We start from the raw sequence: 18540 nt of genomic DNA, 5'->3' as shown, positions 1-18540 counted from the left end.
GCCAGGCACAGGGAGCATTCCAGGGAGGTGCCAGCCTGAGCAGGGCCCCCTGCACACGGGAGTGCCTTGACCAACGCTTTCAGATTGTTGAGAAAGGATGTTCCAGTTTATCTAACGGTATTAGGAATGCCAATCAACTGATGTAACTGCAGAATTAATTGTGTAAACTCATGTAAAATAAAAGCACGATGATTCTGAGATTCTTCAAGATCCCAGGGACACCGAGCAACCGTAACTTTATCACCACTTAAAATATTTAAAGTTGAGCAACATGTCTTCTGTCATTACTACAACCTTATGAAATTTGGGCATAGCAGTGTACATAGAAAATGTGCATTGATTATTCAGAGTGTTCTATTACATCTTTAATTTAATCTTTGCATATCTCATCACTTAGCAATACATTTTAGGGCATCAATACTCAATCTGTCCTTGAAAATGTTTCTTTTAACTTCTTGAAAACAAAACCAAACAAAAAATCCCGTACCTTTCTTATGTTAAAAAACCAGTTACTTTCATAATGACTTTGTGCCTTTCTAAAATAAATGTGATTATAATTTAATTATAAAAGCAGTTTATGTAATGCTGATACATTTTCATGATTTTGATTTTTTAATGCATTGTCTTCTCCCTAGAAGTAGCACACATAAATACTGCATCTATCCCAGGATGACCGAACTAGCATTCCACTGCAGGTCCCATTCGGTTCTCTAATTCCTAAATTTTTTAACTATTGCACAGATGGATTTAAAAACAAAGAAAATACAGAGTACTTTAGGTTAAGCACCATTTAATACAGTCAAAATAATTAACGATTAAGTCATCTGAGAAATTGCACAAGTTTAATTTTCAAAACCCAGGTTGTTTTGCAGGAATGAATAAAGGACAAGACCCGTTGAAGTGATACAAGGTATTCTGCTGAAATGCTACACTTCATTTACACACCTTTCTTTCTATCAAATATTACGAAAGAATTGGTACATAAGCAATGGTACATGCAATTTGATCCCTTTACTAAGAAAAATAAATTTACAGTTCTGTTAAATAAAGGCCAAATGCTATTATATACAGTCTCTCAACTGAAAGGCCTTGTGAGACATTCAGGTCTAATTTTAATACTTTCCAAATAAATACCAGATAATGCAACATTTACAAATAACACACCAACAGTACTTTCATGGTAATAATTTTAAAAATCAGAATTTAAGTCTTTCAGTTAAGCAAATGAGTAGCAGCTCCTTCATAAATATTAAGGCATGTCACATAGCATCAAAATGGAACCGATGAGCCTCCTGTCGCTTCTCTCTGTCATCTGCTTTCTGAAAAATAATAACAAAAAAACACTTTGTGGAAGGAATCTAGAGCAATACTGTTACAGAAATGAGCTGTCAAGTGTCAGAGAATGGTTGATTTTTTCAAGCCATTTGACAAAAGGCAAAAGGCTTCATAAAAGCCCCAACAATTAACTTTTAAATGATGTCAGCTTGAAATAGCAATAGTCTATGCAAAATTGGCTTCTGCTGTTAATGCTCTGCTGTTGTAGTATTTATGACCCATTATTTTCTGTTATTTCTAATAATGCATTTTAAAAGGAATAATTCAAACCTGAAGACTGTTTCCTGGTATGCATTTTGTCTACAAGATGAAATTACTCTGGACTAACTGTAAATGTAATTCGTGTTACATGTACGAAGAATCTCATTTAAAAAACATTTTGTTAAATACAACTTTGGAGCAAGATGGCAGTTCAACCAACAACTAACAGCAAGAAGTAGGCAAAAAAATGTTCTGTGTCTTTTGTTTGTATTATGAAAATGTGAAGCAGGATGCATTTCCCTGCTTATTTATGCAGAACACACACTGACCTGCTGAAAGAGTGAATTGGGTGGCGCTCGGAAAAAAGCAGCATGTTTAAATTGTACCTAGAATCCACGTCATGTGGAAAAACATGTTCTCTCCCACATGTCTCCTCTCGTGTGCTAAAGCACTTAACCGATGTTGGAAGTATTTCCTCAAGGATTCTTGAACACACTGTGCAAACTTGTGCTTTTATCATGACAGACAGTATGTGTAAATCCCAGCATGAGAGAATTTGGCAAAGCAGACCGAAATGCTTTTTAGCTTGCACAGACCCATGTTCTTTCTTTCTTTTTTGTTTTTTTTTTTAAGGAGTAAAATGAAGAAAAGCCTCTCCAGTAGGTGCTGCGTGGGCATTCACAACTGTGTCTCAGTTGATAAAAATACACAATTGTGGCAGAAATCAGTGCCCGTCTTCTGCCATGAGAGTTATCATCTGCTTTGGCTCAAGGCCAAAGATTTCCTCATTACACAATGTTTATGTGTGACAGCAACTCAGTTGGTTTAAATATGGATTTTACTGCATTTTGTAGCAGCAGCAGAGCTGTCAGTGAGGTTTAAGATCTATCAGTCTGGCTTTTTTGGCAGGGACTTTATCAGTGTCAGTAGTATTCTGGATGTCAAAAAAGGGGTGGGAAGGAGGGAGTGGCACACTCTTTCCTACACTGAAATGCGTGTCACATTCCACAAAATTTCACAGTCTCACTTAGAAAACAATTTCCACTCCATTTCTTGTATGCTTCCTGAAAAAAATATTGCTTCAAATTTGACAGTAACCGATACTCTGCTGGATCCAGCAAACCCTCTCTAGCAGTATTTCCATCACTGTGCAGTGCTTCCATGACCAGCCTCACGACCCCAAAGCAAGATCTCAGCAATGAGAATAAGGGCTGTCGAGGGACGTAGCAAATGTAGCAAGATTGTATTTGTTGTAAGATGAATAATGGTGTCATTTCTTCTTCAACTTCTCTTTTGTTTGATGTATCAAAATGAAAATCTAGTAACTGAGATTTCAAAGCTTTCTTTCCTTTAATGCATTCAAAATTCCTAAGGCAAGCAACACCTACCCCTAAACCCTACAGTTATTTCAGTACTCCAATACTGGGCTGGCAGAGGAGTGTGTAAGAACTACCCTAGACAAAGGGCTCCTGCTACCATTTATCTGCAGAGGTGAAAGTCCAGGGTTTATTTAAACTGCTGAATAAAACACTGCAGCTTACAGACAGATACATCCTCTAGGGGAAAGAAAAGATTTTAAGTGCCAGTTCATTTCCCTTTCCATTCTTTGCTACATGTACTCCAGAGATCTGCAAGGGAAAGGCACATAGCTTGGACAGTATTTTTAGGAGAGGATCGCTGAGAGACAGTAAACTAAGAATAAGCTTAGAAACAAGGAACTTTGGAGTTTTAACTTCACACGTATCAGTGATGCACAACACAGCCTTGGTGAACATTCTTTTTTGTTCAGTATCTCAACCTCTTCTAAACACTGGGAAGGTAAAAATTCATAGGAAGAACATACGAATTAACACACGTTATACAATGGTCTGAAAATACACACCATTTATCCAAATATTTGTGCCTATTTTGTGCTGCAGAGTTGGAAATGAGTTTACAATATAACCAATACATCACTTCATTCACATGCACCTGGGACGTAAAACAGCTCTAAAAGCTCACTCTGGGCTGAGCCCTTCCTTACACTACAGTGCTTGAATTATTGTATAAAATCTGCTTTCAATGTTGCCATTAAATCTCCATTTCTCCAGATGGAATTACACATAGGTAATCCTTCCCCAGCTCAAAGTCCAAGTACCTTTTCTGCTACTCTTGTTTGCTAAAGATATGTTGGAGAGAGAATTAAACCCAGGCAGTGCCCAGCCCTGAGCTACCAGTGAGCAGTACAGCAGGACATGCTAAGGACAGCCATCATAAACTTTGTATTTCTTTGCTTTCTATGTCTTCTTCCCAGCTTTATTACTAGTTGGAGACTGTATTTAACATTTTGAAGAGTGAAGACTGACAGGCTAATAACATTTAAATGTGAAGCATGCATAAAGCTTATCTGAATGTTTAACAAGGTCATTTTATTTCCACGAGCAAAAAAACAAACAGTTCTACCATGTCAGAATGTGCAGTAATTTTATCTGACAGCTAAGATTATGGTTTGGATATGTAGTAACATTTATTGGCAACTCTGCCAGTTGGGTATGATTGTGAACTGAGCATAGTTAAGAAAAATGGGAACTCATTTCTTTTGTGACATGAAAGGCCCCTTTCAAAATGCTTCTTCCAATCAATGGATTTCTATACCCTGCATGTGGAATTCAGACCCACAGAGCAAAGCAGCCAATATGCACGATTGACTCCCTGTACGTTCCTGAATGCTAATGTCAGTGCAACCAGCAAAGACAGATACACAAAAAAGACTTTCTCCTTATTTTTAGATTACCAGCAGAACTCAAGATAAGTAAACTTAGTTTATGTTCCATTTTCCAAAACAGTTCTCCTTAAAACTGCTAAATGGGAAGCTTAGGTATGAAACAAAGATGGCTCATTTAAGCTGGAAATAACAGCTTAATGGAAAAAAGGAAATGAAGAGCAACATAGGCAAGCTTAAGTGTCTTAGAGCTTAAATAAAAATAATGCCAATTTTTAAACTTGTGGTAAACACTGAATTAATAATAACACCTTTTGCAACTTCATTCAGTCTGTGTCAGAAATTATTATACTGTAGAAAAATGTAAAACACCAAACCCAATGTACAGGTCTGTAAAACATGAGGGAGTGTCAAATAGTATGGAAAATATATAAAAAATATTCTAGTAAATTAGCTTACCTTTTCTTGCCAGTGTAATATGCCAATTATTGCCAGGATGAAAACGCAGACACCAATTAAGGCTATAGCTGTTAGCAGTACAATGTTACTTGGGGTCAAATACAGCTTGGCACTCCAGCTATACAAAAGAAGAAAACCCAAGGAAACATTAATACTCTTCATTAAGAAGTAGTAAACAGATTTTACTTACAAAGATGAAAAGAACCTGTTAGGGTAAGACAGGTGACAACCTGGTCTACAGAAATGAGCAGCTCTGCTTAGAGACTGAAGCTTAATGATGTTTACATGGCTTAATATGATTATTTTCAAGCAATACCATGTCTAAGCACAGTTTCTGTTTAACTTCTCATGAATGCTATGGATATCCTCAGGGAATGAGTTTTTTCTCATTAGGAGAATTATCTTCTGCCCTTGCCTAGGACAGAGTAAAAGGAAAGTATAAGGAAAACCTTTCACAGGAATGCCTGGGGCCTGGCTGGGGACACAGAGCAGCAGGGGAAAACAACCCTGGAAGATTTTTCAACCACATGAGAAGCTCCTCTTGGACAGGTTCATGGATCCAGTTCTCTTCTTCTGAAGCTTACCCAGGGACAAATGCAGTTCTAGACAACATAAACAGCTGATTATGGCTTAACAAAATTAAGCACTTTGGGGCTCCTGGAAGACATCTCTCAAACCATGTGAGGTCCTGAGGCCTGGGGAAGCCCCTTTTTGTACTACAGGTTTCCTATCATGGGAAAGCTGTCAGCAGCAGGCTCTGTGTTGAGGCCTCTCAGGAAATCACATACCTATGTTGTTATTAAAAAAAAAATTAGGAAGCTTTTATTATGAAATCTGATTTCTTCTGGGGATTCTATCCTCTGTTATTCTACAATGTCCATAAACCCACTTTATACAAAAGCAAAAATAGTTTAAGGATGTGATAACAGAAATTGTTTTGTGTAACACATACCTTTAAATACCTCAAGACTGTAACTGAATTTTCATCTGGCAGATGTTATTTCTGTGGTTGTTAATTAGCAACTCAAGCAGCACATCACTTCTCCACTGTTATTTGTTCTCTAGTAAAATTAACTGCTGAACTGATGTCAGAATCATTTCTGCATGATAAATGCAACTGACCTCACTGGTAGATCAAGCGGCAAAACGCAGCTGGAATATCTGACTAATGTTTTCACTAATAGCAAAAAGAGAAACATGCTCTCTTTCTGGGAGAAACATTTTAATTGCAAAGTGAATGCCATGTTCAAGCTCTCGTGAAACCAACCCATTCACCTTTACTTATAGGGAAACATTCATTCCTGTAGCAGCAGCTACTGCATTTAGAAGGGCTGAAGCAAAGCTTTTCTATGGAACCAGACAGAAATTGCATGTTTGGTGAAACAAAAATGCTTAATTCAACCGTTACCATGCTTGTAATTTGTCACCGAGGATGTTGTTAAATCTGGCAAGTATGTTATTATTTACAGGAGTGGAGCTGGCAATACATTTTGATTGTTTGTCCGAGCCAGTAATAGGTTTTGATTGTTTATGGGCACCATCTGAGAGGCTGTGTAAATACCTGAGCAGCATTTTCAGCTCCAGAGCAGCACTGACCCCCTGCCCTTGTTCTTCAGTAACTTTCTATACAAATAACTATTTCTAAACCTACACATAATGCCTAATTTACACTGTGCAATTTTGAGAAGTGCAAATCCAGATGATGACCTTACCTTCGAGGAACATTATGAGGATAAGGAATGACTATAAGCTGGGAGTTTGGTATGATAGCTGTCCATTCTTGTTTTCTTATGGACTGAAAGAAAAACAATGGCTGTGTCAATTCCTAACAAACCAACATACTTACAAGCAAAGAAATTCTCTGTTGAAATATACAAAAGGAGAAACAAGGAAGCTGTGGGTTTTTAAAAAACTTTAAACGTAAGTGATTAATCCTTTTATCTTTGTATAAACCTGTTACTCTGAAAGCTCAAAAATGCTTTAAAACCCACCCCCCAAAGGTACAAAGCAAAATAACTATTGCTGACATGAAACAAGGCATCTGCTTTAAAAGTACAGAGCAACAACATAATAGGGAAAGAAGAAAAGAACTGATTCTACAAAGGAGGGAGGCAAATAACTATCCAAATCAGAAACGGCCCATTTGAGCATCTCACTTTTCAAAGTAGTACCATCAGATCTTTAAAGACTGAAAATGGTGAGGACCCCGCTTTTATGTTTCATGTGAAGATTAGAGAATCACAGTAATCTCCCCCTGCCATGACACTGCCCATGGCTTCACCGGGGCAGAAGGGATTACTGAGTCCCAGCCCAGCCAGAGCAGCTCTGGGAAAACCCTGCAGCTAGCACAGTCCAGAATATCGGCCCCTCCGACCTAATACCCATCCGCCCTAAAGACAAGCACTGACTACCTGGGCTAACATTTACAGACAGTTCCAGTCATCTTTTGGGTTCATTTTGGCTTATGCACCCCTCAAAAAAACTGGGCAAACTGGTTCTTTTGGGCAAACCTCTCTGTATGCAAACTTTGACATTCTTACTTCAGAAAATGAAAAAATTAAGTGTCCCAGCAGTATTTCTATCCGAAGTCTCTTAGGAAGGTAGCACCATAAATGATTAGCTTGACAATCTTCAACGTCAACCAACCTTTTCTCCTAAGGGCCGAGGGATGCCAACGTACAAGTGGTCGAGGAAGTTGGCGCTGCGGCCCAAGCCCAGCACGTTGTAGGGCAGCTGCAGGGCGTAATGTGCTGACTGGCTGAGCTGGCCAGCTGCAAGGAAAGCAGAAAGGAAGGTCAAGTAGGTATTTCAGGGGGAAAATACCCCAATCAATGAACCCCCAAACTACCAGCTTGCTACACAAATGCATATTCCCCAGTCAGTAATAAAAATGTTTGGAAATTTTCACCAGCTGCATGATTATTTAATTCTTAGGGGCTCAATCCCACATTTCCAAACTACTTGTGAACACTCACTCGGAGAAGAGCTTAAATACTTTACATTTTTAGGTAAGACAATTCTTTTGAGCACCATTTCTATGTTAACTCAAATCTCCATTATTTTTTACAAGTTGAGAAGAAATCAACTATCTGCATTTAATCTTATACGATCAGTGCCAAGTCTCTTGCCCCATTGATTTACAAGATAAGACTCAACACGTGAAGGTTCACTTACTTGTCAGTAATAAACAGTAATTACTACTGCATCACAAAATTAGCTAAACAAATCTTTAAAGAATAAATTAATTTCATGAATACAGGATTGCAGCGGTTGCAAGTTAATAATGATAGGAGAAACTGCAGCTGCAGGTGGAAAATACGGTTTCCTGAAAAGGCAGTGGGGAAACAGACAAGTGTTGCAGTTATCAACAAGTTCACTGGCATCATCCCATTTTCAAAGTAACCAGGTACTCCATTTAAATAAAAAAATCTTGTAATCATTCAGTTTCTGGCCAACAGATTCAGATCCTGTGTGGGTTCTTGGTTCTCTTAGCAAGTGAGCTGGTTCCACAGCAAGAATGGTATCAGCACCTCAGAAGCACCACAGTGAAATCAGCCTTCACCAGATTAACAGGAATGAGTGCAAGGGACACTTGACAACCACAGATGGGTTTCTGTCACCAAAAGAAACAGCTTTTCACAAGGATGTGATCTACTCAGTATTTTTAGAGCATCAGATTTCTCTCAGCTTTGACCCTTAACAGATTATGCCTGAAACTGGAAATTATAAGTCAAACAACAAAATGCAACAGAATGTGAACTGAAGAACAGGAATCTGTATTTTGTAACGAATTTACGGCCAACTCCTTTATGCCTGTCCCATCCAAGGCTCAACTCAGGAGGCAGCACTTGACCTCAGCCCACCAGCTGTGGGCCAGACTGGTGACACACTCTGCACATTTGTGGTGAACACAGGGGCAGCAAAAACTCCTAACTCACCACCACCACATCTTTGGCAAAGCCAAATATGCTTTCATGAAAAACCAAACCCACCCTCCCATTCCTGGCTGCTGGAGATGCCACTCAGTGCAAGCATTGGCCACAGCACAGCAGCACTTCACCAAGAGACAACCAAGGCACAACTGCAGCTCTTGCCTGTTCCTCTGGGGACAAACTACTCCCTGTAGTGCAGGCTGCTGATTCTGAACCCCTGCTCATTACAGTGATCACTTCATGCTTCTGCGACCCTCCCTTCCCCTACCAGCGCTTGAGGAAGCCGCTCGCCATATGCTGTCAGGCATGTTTTGAAATAGGCCTGTTTAATCAGGAGGTAAATATTCTGTATTATTGTGGGTTTAGAGTTATAGTAATTTTATTTCAAAAAGCAAAATAAATGTCAGCTGGGATCTGAAAAATCAGATTGATGCAGTTATCTTTTTATTAAGTTAAAATGCTATTAGCAAAAAGAAACGGTGACAGTCTTCTTAAAGATTATACACATTTTAGATTTATTTTTCCTCACGTAGAACCATGCAATGAGCAAGCAGAGGAGGAAATATTTAAGTTGGATTGGTACTTTCAGGTCTCTATTGCAAGGACAAGGTGTACTGTGCACGTTGTTCGGTAGATTTCTCCATTACAGAAGATGTGGCACAGAGCACTGACTGAGCAGCTTTTCTTTAAGAACAGGGATTTTCCCAGTAAGTTGAGATAACACAGGATAGGACAGCACAGGATTTGAGTCCTGAGCCTGTCCCTGCCTTTCCACTGACTTCCCTAACACGATCTTGGCTAAACTGCTCAATCTCCAGGTGTCAACATCCAAATCTAAAATGGGAGTAATTCTCAAATTATGTAATATCTGAAACCTCCAGTTACCAACATGCAGGTAGTAAGGAGCAAAGGAGGGTGTATTTAATTTGACTTGGTTATAGAAACAAACCAGATGTGTTACTTGATCATGCTGCAACATAAAAAAGCTTTTCATTTACGATTTGTTTCACTGATGCTGAATGCTGAAGGACTTTCCCCAAAAGAACAAGGTACTGCTGTAACATCGAAAAGCTTTTAGAATTACTTTGGAGTGAAATATTTAGGATCATGAGAAGACTGCAACTAAGATCTTGCTTTCTTCTTCCATCTTACAAATGAAATGAATGTCAACTAAATTAAAGAGAATAAAAGAAAATGTCATATACTGTGTGCAGTCAGCCTTAAAGAGGTTAGAGAGATACATACTGCAGAATTCTTCAAGCACTGAAGAATTTCATGGCCACTAGCACTGGTTCTTATGCCTACTAAGATAAGGATAATGAAATCTTACGCTTCAGGATGTAAATAGATCATTTGCAAAGGTCAGAAAGGAATGTTTTCTTCTACACACCAGGCAGAAATGTGCACATACTTACTTTTTAATTTGCCTTTAAAACTGGGAGGTATTAGCTAGGCATAAGCAGGATGATAGAATGCAGAAGGTTCCAGTTTACTAAAGCTGAGTAAGCACAGGAGGACTTTGAGACTCTTCCTTGCTTTCCTCACCCTGTATCTATCATAAATTCTCTTTGATGCTTACTGAGAAGTTCCACTTAGAACTGAAACAAAGTAATTAAGAATGACAACTGCTCACCTGAGAAACATAAAAGCCCCAAACCAAGATGAAAAATAAAAAGAGAAATTACAGAGAGTACTGTCAACAGTTTATTGACATTATCTGAAGTTCCCAGTCACCAGTAATTAATTTACTTATGAAAAGATTTTAAATTTAATTTAAATAGCAACCACAGCAATTTGTTCTCTTGTAAAACTGCTGGAAACAGCTTTCTACTTGTTCAGAGAAAATGTAAAAATAGTTTTGCATCTTCAAGGAGGAAAGTGGATTTCTTACATTCACATTGTTCATGGTTTTTGAAAGTCAGTGTAGACAAGATGGAGGAAGTGGCTGTTGCTTCACAGTTTGTTTTACTTTATCAGTAGAACTGTTACTATAAACAAGAATTAGAAAGCTTCTCCTGATCATGCTACACATGATTTCTTTGTAATACCACTTTTAAGACTATTCAATACTATGTGTTTGCCTTAAGCTTCTTGTTTCAAAAATGCCATTTCAAAGCATGCAGATAGCATAGGCTATGGTATTGGTATTAGCGGTGGTATATAGATTCTTGTTTTAAATCATAAATCATTAAGTTTATTGCTTAAAAAAATCTTGGGCAGAGTAAAATCCTCAACATTTTAGGACATGGTCTTCTGTGGTTTCAGCCTATAGGAGATTAAATTTGTAAGAAAAAGCAAGTGATGTTGGGCAGCCAAACCTCAGAAGGTTTTGCAGAGTTTGATATTCAGAAACCATTCTGGACCTTTTGGAATCAATCTCCTTACTTCTGAAGTCTGGCATATAAAATTGGAAGCAGTTTGTATCATTAACCTTTCCAAAGGCTTGTCTGAAAACCAGAGCCATGTGTTGTCTGTGACATATCCAGTACTTGTTCTTTTACACCTGAATTAAGTCATTTTCCTTCTGTTTCCATTATCCTGATGTAAACTTGCTGAATGCTCAAGGGGAGCCTGTTCTCCCCTGAGCTGAACTGAAATGTCCCCAACAGCTTATTTCAGGCTGAAGGATTTAACTTTGTGAAGGGAAAGTGGTTGCAGTTACATGCAGAAGCAATGCCTTCTCTTGTTTAAACAGCACTGACAGCACGTGGTACTGGATTTAGGAACAGCCTCATTGAGCCTACAGAAATAGATGGACAATACTGATAGTGTTCAGGCTCTTTAAATAAACTTATTTTGTGAAATAACAGAGCAGAACATGCAAGATCGCTACACAGAACTAAAAGACTAATGGAAAATCTGATCTCAAACTTGTGATTTCGTGAAGCATTCCTTATAATTTTTTATTATATTTTAACAAAATATTATTTGCACTAAATTAGCCAATTAAAAGCCAGTCTGTGTAATTGAAAAATTCAGTAATACTATTTAGGATTCCAAAAGTATATCTTCTAGTCTCAGACTTGCATGTAAATTTTTCTGTACCATCAGTGAGCTGAACACTGAGGTCAGCACATGAATGACTTCTTTTATATAGCTTAGACAAATACATGCATCCTAGAAAAAGTAAAAATGACTCCAAAGCCTGCCATGCAGAGGTTGCATGGATTGCTGCACAGCTGGGAACAACACCCAGGCAAGAGCTGGAGCAGGACAAAGGCAGCTCAAGATTTGGGTGCAATGGTAGTGACTGCACGTCCCTTCCCTGCACAGCTGCAACACTGCAGTGATGTTCACTCTGCAGCCGTTACCAGCACTGGGCTAAACTGCACGGAGAATTCCCCCAGTTTTTGAAGCTGGCAGCTCTTTATTTTATTTGAAAATATGCCAGAACCACTCACTGCAAGAGAAAGGGAAAATATAACTGATAGTCATGAAAAACCCATGGAATATGCCTAAGAATTTACAAAGAAGCTTTCAGGAAAAATCCCCAATCTAACAAAAACCCGACAACTTCCATCTTGGAAGCTTCATAGAAAGTTGGAGAAATACATTTGCTTGGCTTCAGTTGAAAGTTTTACTTCAGTTCCTTTCATACTGCCTTTGGGGGTCACTGGTTGGGAAAAAAAAAATAATTTAGTGGTCAATGAGCTCCTTGTCTGCTTAAAACATGCAATGGTAACTTCATTTTTCTAAGGGTTGGGGGTGTCTCCCTATTTTCCCCAGCTGGTTGCCTCTCTTCCTTAGTCCCCCTCATAAGAAATTCCAGATTAATGCAGTACACAGCTTCACCTCTCAACCTCTTCTGCAATACCTGGTTCTAGAGTAGCAGAAATAACCTGGGAAAGGGAATTCAAAATGCACTCTTGGGACTTGGACACTGATGATTGCAATGCTGCCAACACCTGGGACACTTCTGCAAGCCCAGACTCCAAACCCGATGCATTTTAATGAGAATATGTATTTTTATGAAAAATACCTTTACACCACGAAATTACAGAAGTAAAAATGCTAACTTAAAAACCCCTCAAACAATAAAATTATCATATTGCTGATAGGGGAAGCTGTGTCATTCGTAATGTCCAAATAGGCAAGGCTTGGTAATATTGCAAGCAACAGTACAAGTTCAAGTAAATTCTCTGAACAAGAGAGTTATATAGAAAAACATATTCCCACCTATAGCAAACAGAAAATCCCTCTCATTGAATCCAGCTATTCAATTATTAAATTATTCCAGCTTGTTCCATGAATACACTCTTCTTTCTGTGTAGTGGAATGCGACACAATGAACACAATGAGTGTCAAATGGCCATTGAAAATCAGCTTATTTTGCTTTTTTCCTGGTACATATTGCAATGTTTATGTTTAAATTCACGACCATAATAGCTGCTAGACATTTGTGTTCACCTCACAATTCAATTTAGTTAAACAGCAGGAGAACTCAATGCAACAACAGGGAAGAGTAAGCAGATTTCAAAAAACCAGAAGGGCACGACTTCACAGCATGTGAAAGGTCATTCTGCCACGGAAGGTTTAAAACAAAACAAAGCAAAAGCAGCAAAGGAAAGAGCTCTGGAATGAGAGGTGCAAAGACCATCAGTCCACACAGCTTCACTCGTACAGATGCTTAAACAAATCATGACTTGATCCATATGAGCCATTCAGTGAAGCTACTCATCTTCCTGTGGATCTGGAGCTTTGAGGAAACCTGAGACATTTCCTGCCACTTGTTCCTGGGCCACAGAATTAATGCTTGGTAGACACAAGCTGCAAGTATGAGCCTATTTATTTCAAACTCTATCAGCATACTTTTACTTCAGGAGAGAAAATTCAGATGTGTGTAGCACAGACTGAAACATAGAAGATATTCTCCCAATAAAAGCCTGGAAATGTAGATGCAGAGCTGAAAATGCTGGCTGACACTCAACTGTGGGATCTCCTTAAAAACAGTAACTCCAAAAGAAAAGGGAGAAGGCAAGTTGCAGGACATGGATCAGAAAGCATGACTTAAATCTGAGTTTGTGTACTTCTCGTCTCCTGGATTTACCTGGGACCTGGTCTGATCTCAAGCATCAAATGCCTTAAATATTTGAAGAAGCTGTTGCAGTTGATTTCCCTATCAGGAAGAGAAGGTGTGTGGAGATATTAACTGCAGATGTAAGGCCCAAAACTTCTCCATTCTAATGCTCACATTGGCTATTCCTTGTAGCTAATTTAACAGTATTTCTTGTAAGATTACAAGTGATTCCAGCAATGTGAAAGTAAAAGCACAGAATACATGCTAATTATTATTCTGCTATCTTTTAACAACATCCTGCAACGTTAATAGGAGACAGAACAATTCTAACAATGTTTTTAAGAAAACCCTCATAATTATGCAAATTTCCTGTAGTTAAGGCTTGGCAGATCAAAGGACCATAAATGAATTCGATAAGGACAGCCATATGGGCCTTTTTATTTTACTCTTTACACGAATATTGCCTACATGAAAGATGCCATAACTCACAAGTAAAACTGCAGAATTTAGGAGATGGAAGCAGAGTGGGGGCCATGGCTTTGAAGTTCTTTATGATTTACTGAAGCCCAGGACTGGAGGGATAACTTAAGGTGATTGGTTGCAGTGGTGCAGCCTAAAAACTGTTCCCCCACTGAGCACAACCATAAGGACAACAAAGAACAGCAGCTGGCTTTGGAGGGGGACATGAAAAGGAATGGTGAGTTTCGTTCTCATCAGAAAAATAACTGGTTTTACTCAGGATACCTCTTGGGAAAGGGATTCATTCTTTTAAAGTTTTGATTAGCTCATTACTCCTTTCATATAATTAAAAGTTTCAAATATGGATTGTCCAGTAATATTATATAAGGAAGGCGAATAAGTTAATGAAAATTAGTTTAAAAATAGCAAATTGATGCTATACGAATAACAGCTTAATGTGGAAAAGATGCTTTGTAGGTTTATACAGGGCCCAAAAAGGCCATGGGGGTTTAGTGCTGCCTACCAGTACACATAAAGAATATTGCTTGATGATTTCCTCGTATCAAATAGAAGAGGGTTGTGATGTAGTGGGCAGTTTTTCCAGACAACCTGTAGGCCAGTAATTCCAGTTAGAACATTTACTGAATCTTACACATAACACTTGCAAGAGAAGAAAATCTAGCCACAAACATAATATAATACCCTCAGAAAACATGACTTTCAAAAGTTCTTGCAGGAATTATACAGACTCAAAAAAATCTATTAACTTATTAGTGTTGAGAAACTGATCAAAGACAGCATTAGAAAACTCCCTGTAGCAATACTGCTGGGGTCATAAAATGCACTTGGAATTCATTACTGTTATTTCATAATGTCAGAACAGAAAAGGAAATTAATCATGCCTGGACTCTGTTAGGTTTTTATTACTGTAAATATGGTAGCTGTGAAGGGAATATAGCAGTATTAAATCACATTTTATAACTCTTTCTTAGAGTAAATTGTAAAAACATTGCATTTCTAGAAGAACTGCCCTGCCCCCAACACAAACAAAAAAAAAAAAAAAAAAATCAACAAAGCCACAACCAACCAAACTCAGCAAACCCTAAAGAAAGTGTTTACGAAAAATGCATTTGCTTTTACTCTTGAAAGAAACAGGAAAAAAAATTAGGAAAATGCTACATGAAATAGGTCCAAATTTTAAGCTAGTTTTATTCCATACCTTTGTAAGATATGTGCACTGTTCCATGACACAGAGTTAGAAAAATGTCTTTATTTAAGCCAGATACCAGAGATGCTAGAGTATCAAGATCTGTTTTTGCTGCTATCTGGTTTGTATTTCAGGACATCTTCTTTCTCTTTAATTTTTCTCAGGTGGAATTAACAGTCCTGAGCACACTATTCATGGTGAGAACATTGCCAGTGATTCAGACTGACTCAGGACCTTAACATGGCAGCATTTTCTCTGCTAAATTACTGCTTTTATTTGAGTTAGTGTTATACAGAATATAATCTTCCCAGTGGACTACTGGAACCATGTTTTTAAATCTGAGCTGAATCTGAGATGAGACTGGAGTGACAGATACAGATGACTGCACTTACTGATCACGTTCAGCTTATGAGGTTGGGATTTTTGCCTAAGCAAGAAATGAGTCCATAAGAATCCTAAGATTATCATTCATAAATGAGACTAATAAACCCCTTTGTACAGCCTCCTGTGTTTTCTAGGAGCCACCAGCACACACCTAGGATGGCAGCATAACCCCAGCATACGCTAACATCAGGCACTGCTTGGAACACAGCCTAATGGACGATCCTCTCCTTGGCTGCTTTGTTTTTGGACTCTGCAAACTGGTGCACCTGCACCATCTCAGGCCAGTAGAGGTTCAGTTACAATCCATGGTGCACCAAGCAGCCCCTCCCCTTGGTTTTGAGCCTGTTACTGATGATTGATACCCTGCAGCTCCTGCATTACCTGAAAGGACACAGGCATTCCCTCTCCAGCTTCCTCAGGATGTGATTTTGTTAGCTGCCAGTTGTAGTGAACAACTCCACACAAACACATCCTGTGTGGCCTGAAGATTATCCTCATCTTTTGTCATCTGGCTGCTAGGATTGTATTTAGGTTTTTCAAGGCCACTGCTGTTTCTTAATTCATAATTGCTTAAGAAGCAATCAGAAGCTTATGCCTTTTCACAAACTGATGATATTTTCCCCAACAATTTTTTGCTACAGCCAACCGTTCAAACCCAACTGGCACAGGACAAATGAAAAAATAATGCAATTGCAATGCTTGTAATAAAATGCAATCTGTAAAGAAGGAAAAGAACGTTGCGGGGTTTGGCACTGGAAACTGAAGGCACCATTGAAACCATTCCCATTTCCCTGTGTCACCTTTCCAACTCCTTAGGTTGCTGGGAAGCACAAACACAGACTCACTCTGCCTTGGCTATTCCCACAGTGAGTTTTCTCTTACCTGACCCATTTTTCAGGTACCCATTTGCATCTACAGTGGTGTACATGATGTAAGGACCAGGCTGATTAACTCCAAAAGGCTACAAGGGATAAAAACCAAAGAAAAAGGCAGGCAGCATTTTAGGAACAGAAGAAGCCACAGTAATTCAACAGTAAACTGAAGAAAAGCGTTTTTACATTAATAATTTATTTTTTATATATTTTAACTTCAAAGTCTTGCAACTGCTTTGGTCATAACATTATGTGGAAATCAATTTTCAAAATCACAGTAATCAGTTGGCTAAGTAATGTTTAGTTTCTCATGAAGAAAGCAATGCTATTCAGTCCTCTGGCAAAGGGTTTAATGTTTCCTTGGAAGATGTAAGTAAAGTAAAAATCCCCTAAAAATTCAAATAATAACTGCATATTCCGAAAAAGCAGAACTCATTTGATACCGAGAGAATGCAAAAATCTTGATGGTATTTCTGAATTGAAAAATACTACACAATTTCCATCTTTTAAACGTTATTTAGCAGTGTTTCATTTAATAAATGGAAGTGATTGAACAGTCACTTGTCAAGTACTGGCATCTATTTTAAGGAAATTTTCTTAAGGAAGAAAATATACTTAAACATCAAAGTACAGTCATGAGGAAAAATAAAACAAACAAACATCCAAGGAAGTTGTGCATTACTGAGTGATGAACCATAACAAATGCACCTAAGAAAGAAAGGGTGGGGAAGGGAGAAGATGAGAGACAACTACAGGAATAGATTTTAAAGGAATTTTTTCTTTTTTCCTCCCCTAGTGCTGAATTCAAGCTGATATTAGGGCATCAAATCTGATAGAAAGCCTTCAAGTAAGCTACAGAAGGAACACTAGAAGAGATGATGGTGTTTCACACCGTGCCTCAAAAAGCAGTAAGTTTAAACCATCAGAGTGATAATGATGACAGATGAGATCAAAGCCTGAAAATAATAACTGATTAGAGTGAAAACAAAGGAGATTACAAAGGTGATGCTAATGCAGATCTATGAAAGATGAAAGAATAAGGCCAAATTTACATTTTTTTTGGTGCCACATAGCAATACTCTGGCAAAATGTACCTTATGTTACTTTCTGTCAGAGACCTCCTATTACAATGGAGGCAATAGTATTTCAGTGATCTCGATAATGAAATTTTCACCAACATCTGCTCTGAAGATTTGCTTTTTAAACCCTCGATTTTTGTAATTAAGTTAATGATACTATTAAACCTCATTATTTTATAACAGAAATTAAACCCCATGTCTCAAAATAGGCTTGAAGCAAAGGTTAGCCAATTTTGAAGCAGTTTTTCTATTTTCAAGTTAAAATTAAATGTGATATTTTTGCAGAGCTAAAGTGCTACTGCTACCTCTAATTCCTCTAAGTTCCTCTTTCAGGCCAACTTTCACTGTGAACATTGCTAAACAATTTGCTAATTGGCAGTTTGGTGGGCGAGCTGCAGATCTCTGGAGACAAATAAAATAATCTAAACAGAAAACGCCACATGTGTACGGCTGTCTGCAGAATCATCAGAGCCCAGTGCACTTCCTCCCTTGGCTGTGCCCACTGCTGGAGTTTGGCCCAAAAGGGGCTGAATTTGCCCCACAGCCAGGTGTGCCCGGACTTGCAAGTGCCCACCAAGATTTGGGACAATTCACAGTTTGGGCACCCAAGTTCCTCCTGTCTCTGGTACTTCCCAGCCGCAGTGCAGGGTAACAAAGCTCCTGCACAATCACTCCACTGGTTCCAGCTCTGAGCAGAAGTTGGCCAGTCATGACTTGGATTACACACTCTTCCAGTCAGTAACTCTCTTAATACATTGAGAGTTTTTGGTATAATTACACTTCAGCTTCTTTGAAGCTAAAAACTAAACAAAGCCATAGTTACACTTACTGTTATTTTCCGAGGACAGTCGTTAGAACAGAGGCCGCTGAGAACTGCAAGAACAAAAAGTGAGC

At 38.5% G+C, this 18540-nt stretch overlaps 1 protein-coding gene and 1 long non-coding RNA gene across 2 annotated transcripts in view; both read right to left on the bottom strand.

Moving 5' to 3' along the window:
• Nucleotides 1–777: 777 nt before the first annotated feature.
• The window catches only part of ITFG1 (integrin alpha FG-GAP repeat containing 1), a 71650-nt gene continuing 53887 nt past the window's right edge, over nt 778–18540 (bottom strand). The window contains exons 13-18 of the mRNA XM_040075086.2: nt 18476–18519; nt 16578–16656; nt 7343–7467; nt 6409–6491; nt 4697–4814; nt 778–1319 (exon numbers count right to left, since the gene is read on the bottom strand). Of these exons, the coding sequence (XP_039931020.1) occupies nt 1260–1319; nt 4697–4814; nt 6409–6491; nt 7343–7467; nt 16578–16656; nt 18476–18519 (509 nt within the window). The 3' untranslated portion in view covers nt 778–1259. The remainder of the gene's footprint in view (nt 1320–4696; nt 4815–6408; nt 6492–7342; nt 7468–16577; nt 16657–18475; nt 18520–18540) is intronic.
• LOC120757617 (uncharacterized) lies at nt 11976–15059 on the bottom strand. The gene is made up of 2 exons (XR_005702599.2): nt 12805–15059; nt 11976–12241 (listed from the first exon to the last, which is right to left on the bottom strand). It is a non-coding gene; the product is annotated as an uncharacterized LOC120757617 (long non-coding RNA).

Source organism: Hirundo rustica, chromosome 11 (assembly GCF_015227805.2).
Source record: "Hirundo rustica isolate bHirRus1 chromosome 11, bHirRus1.pri.v3, whole genome shotgun sequence".
NCBI classification, from domain to species: Eukaryota; Metazoa; Chordata; class Aves; order Passeriformes; family Hirundinidae; genus Hirundo; species Hirundo rustica.
The sequence above is the reverse complement of the archived record's forward strand: the minus strand, read 5'-3'. Positions and strand labels throughout refer to the sequence as shown.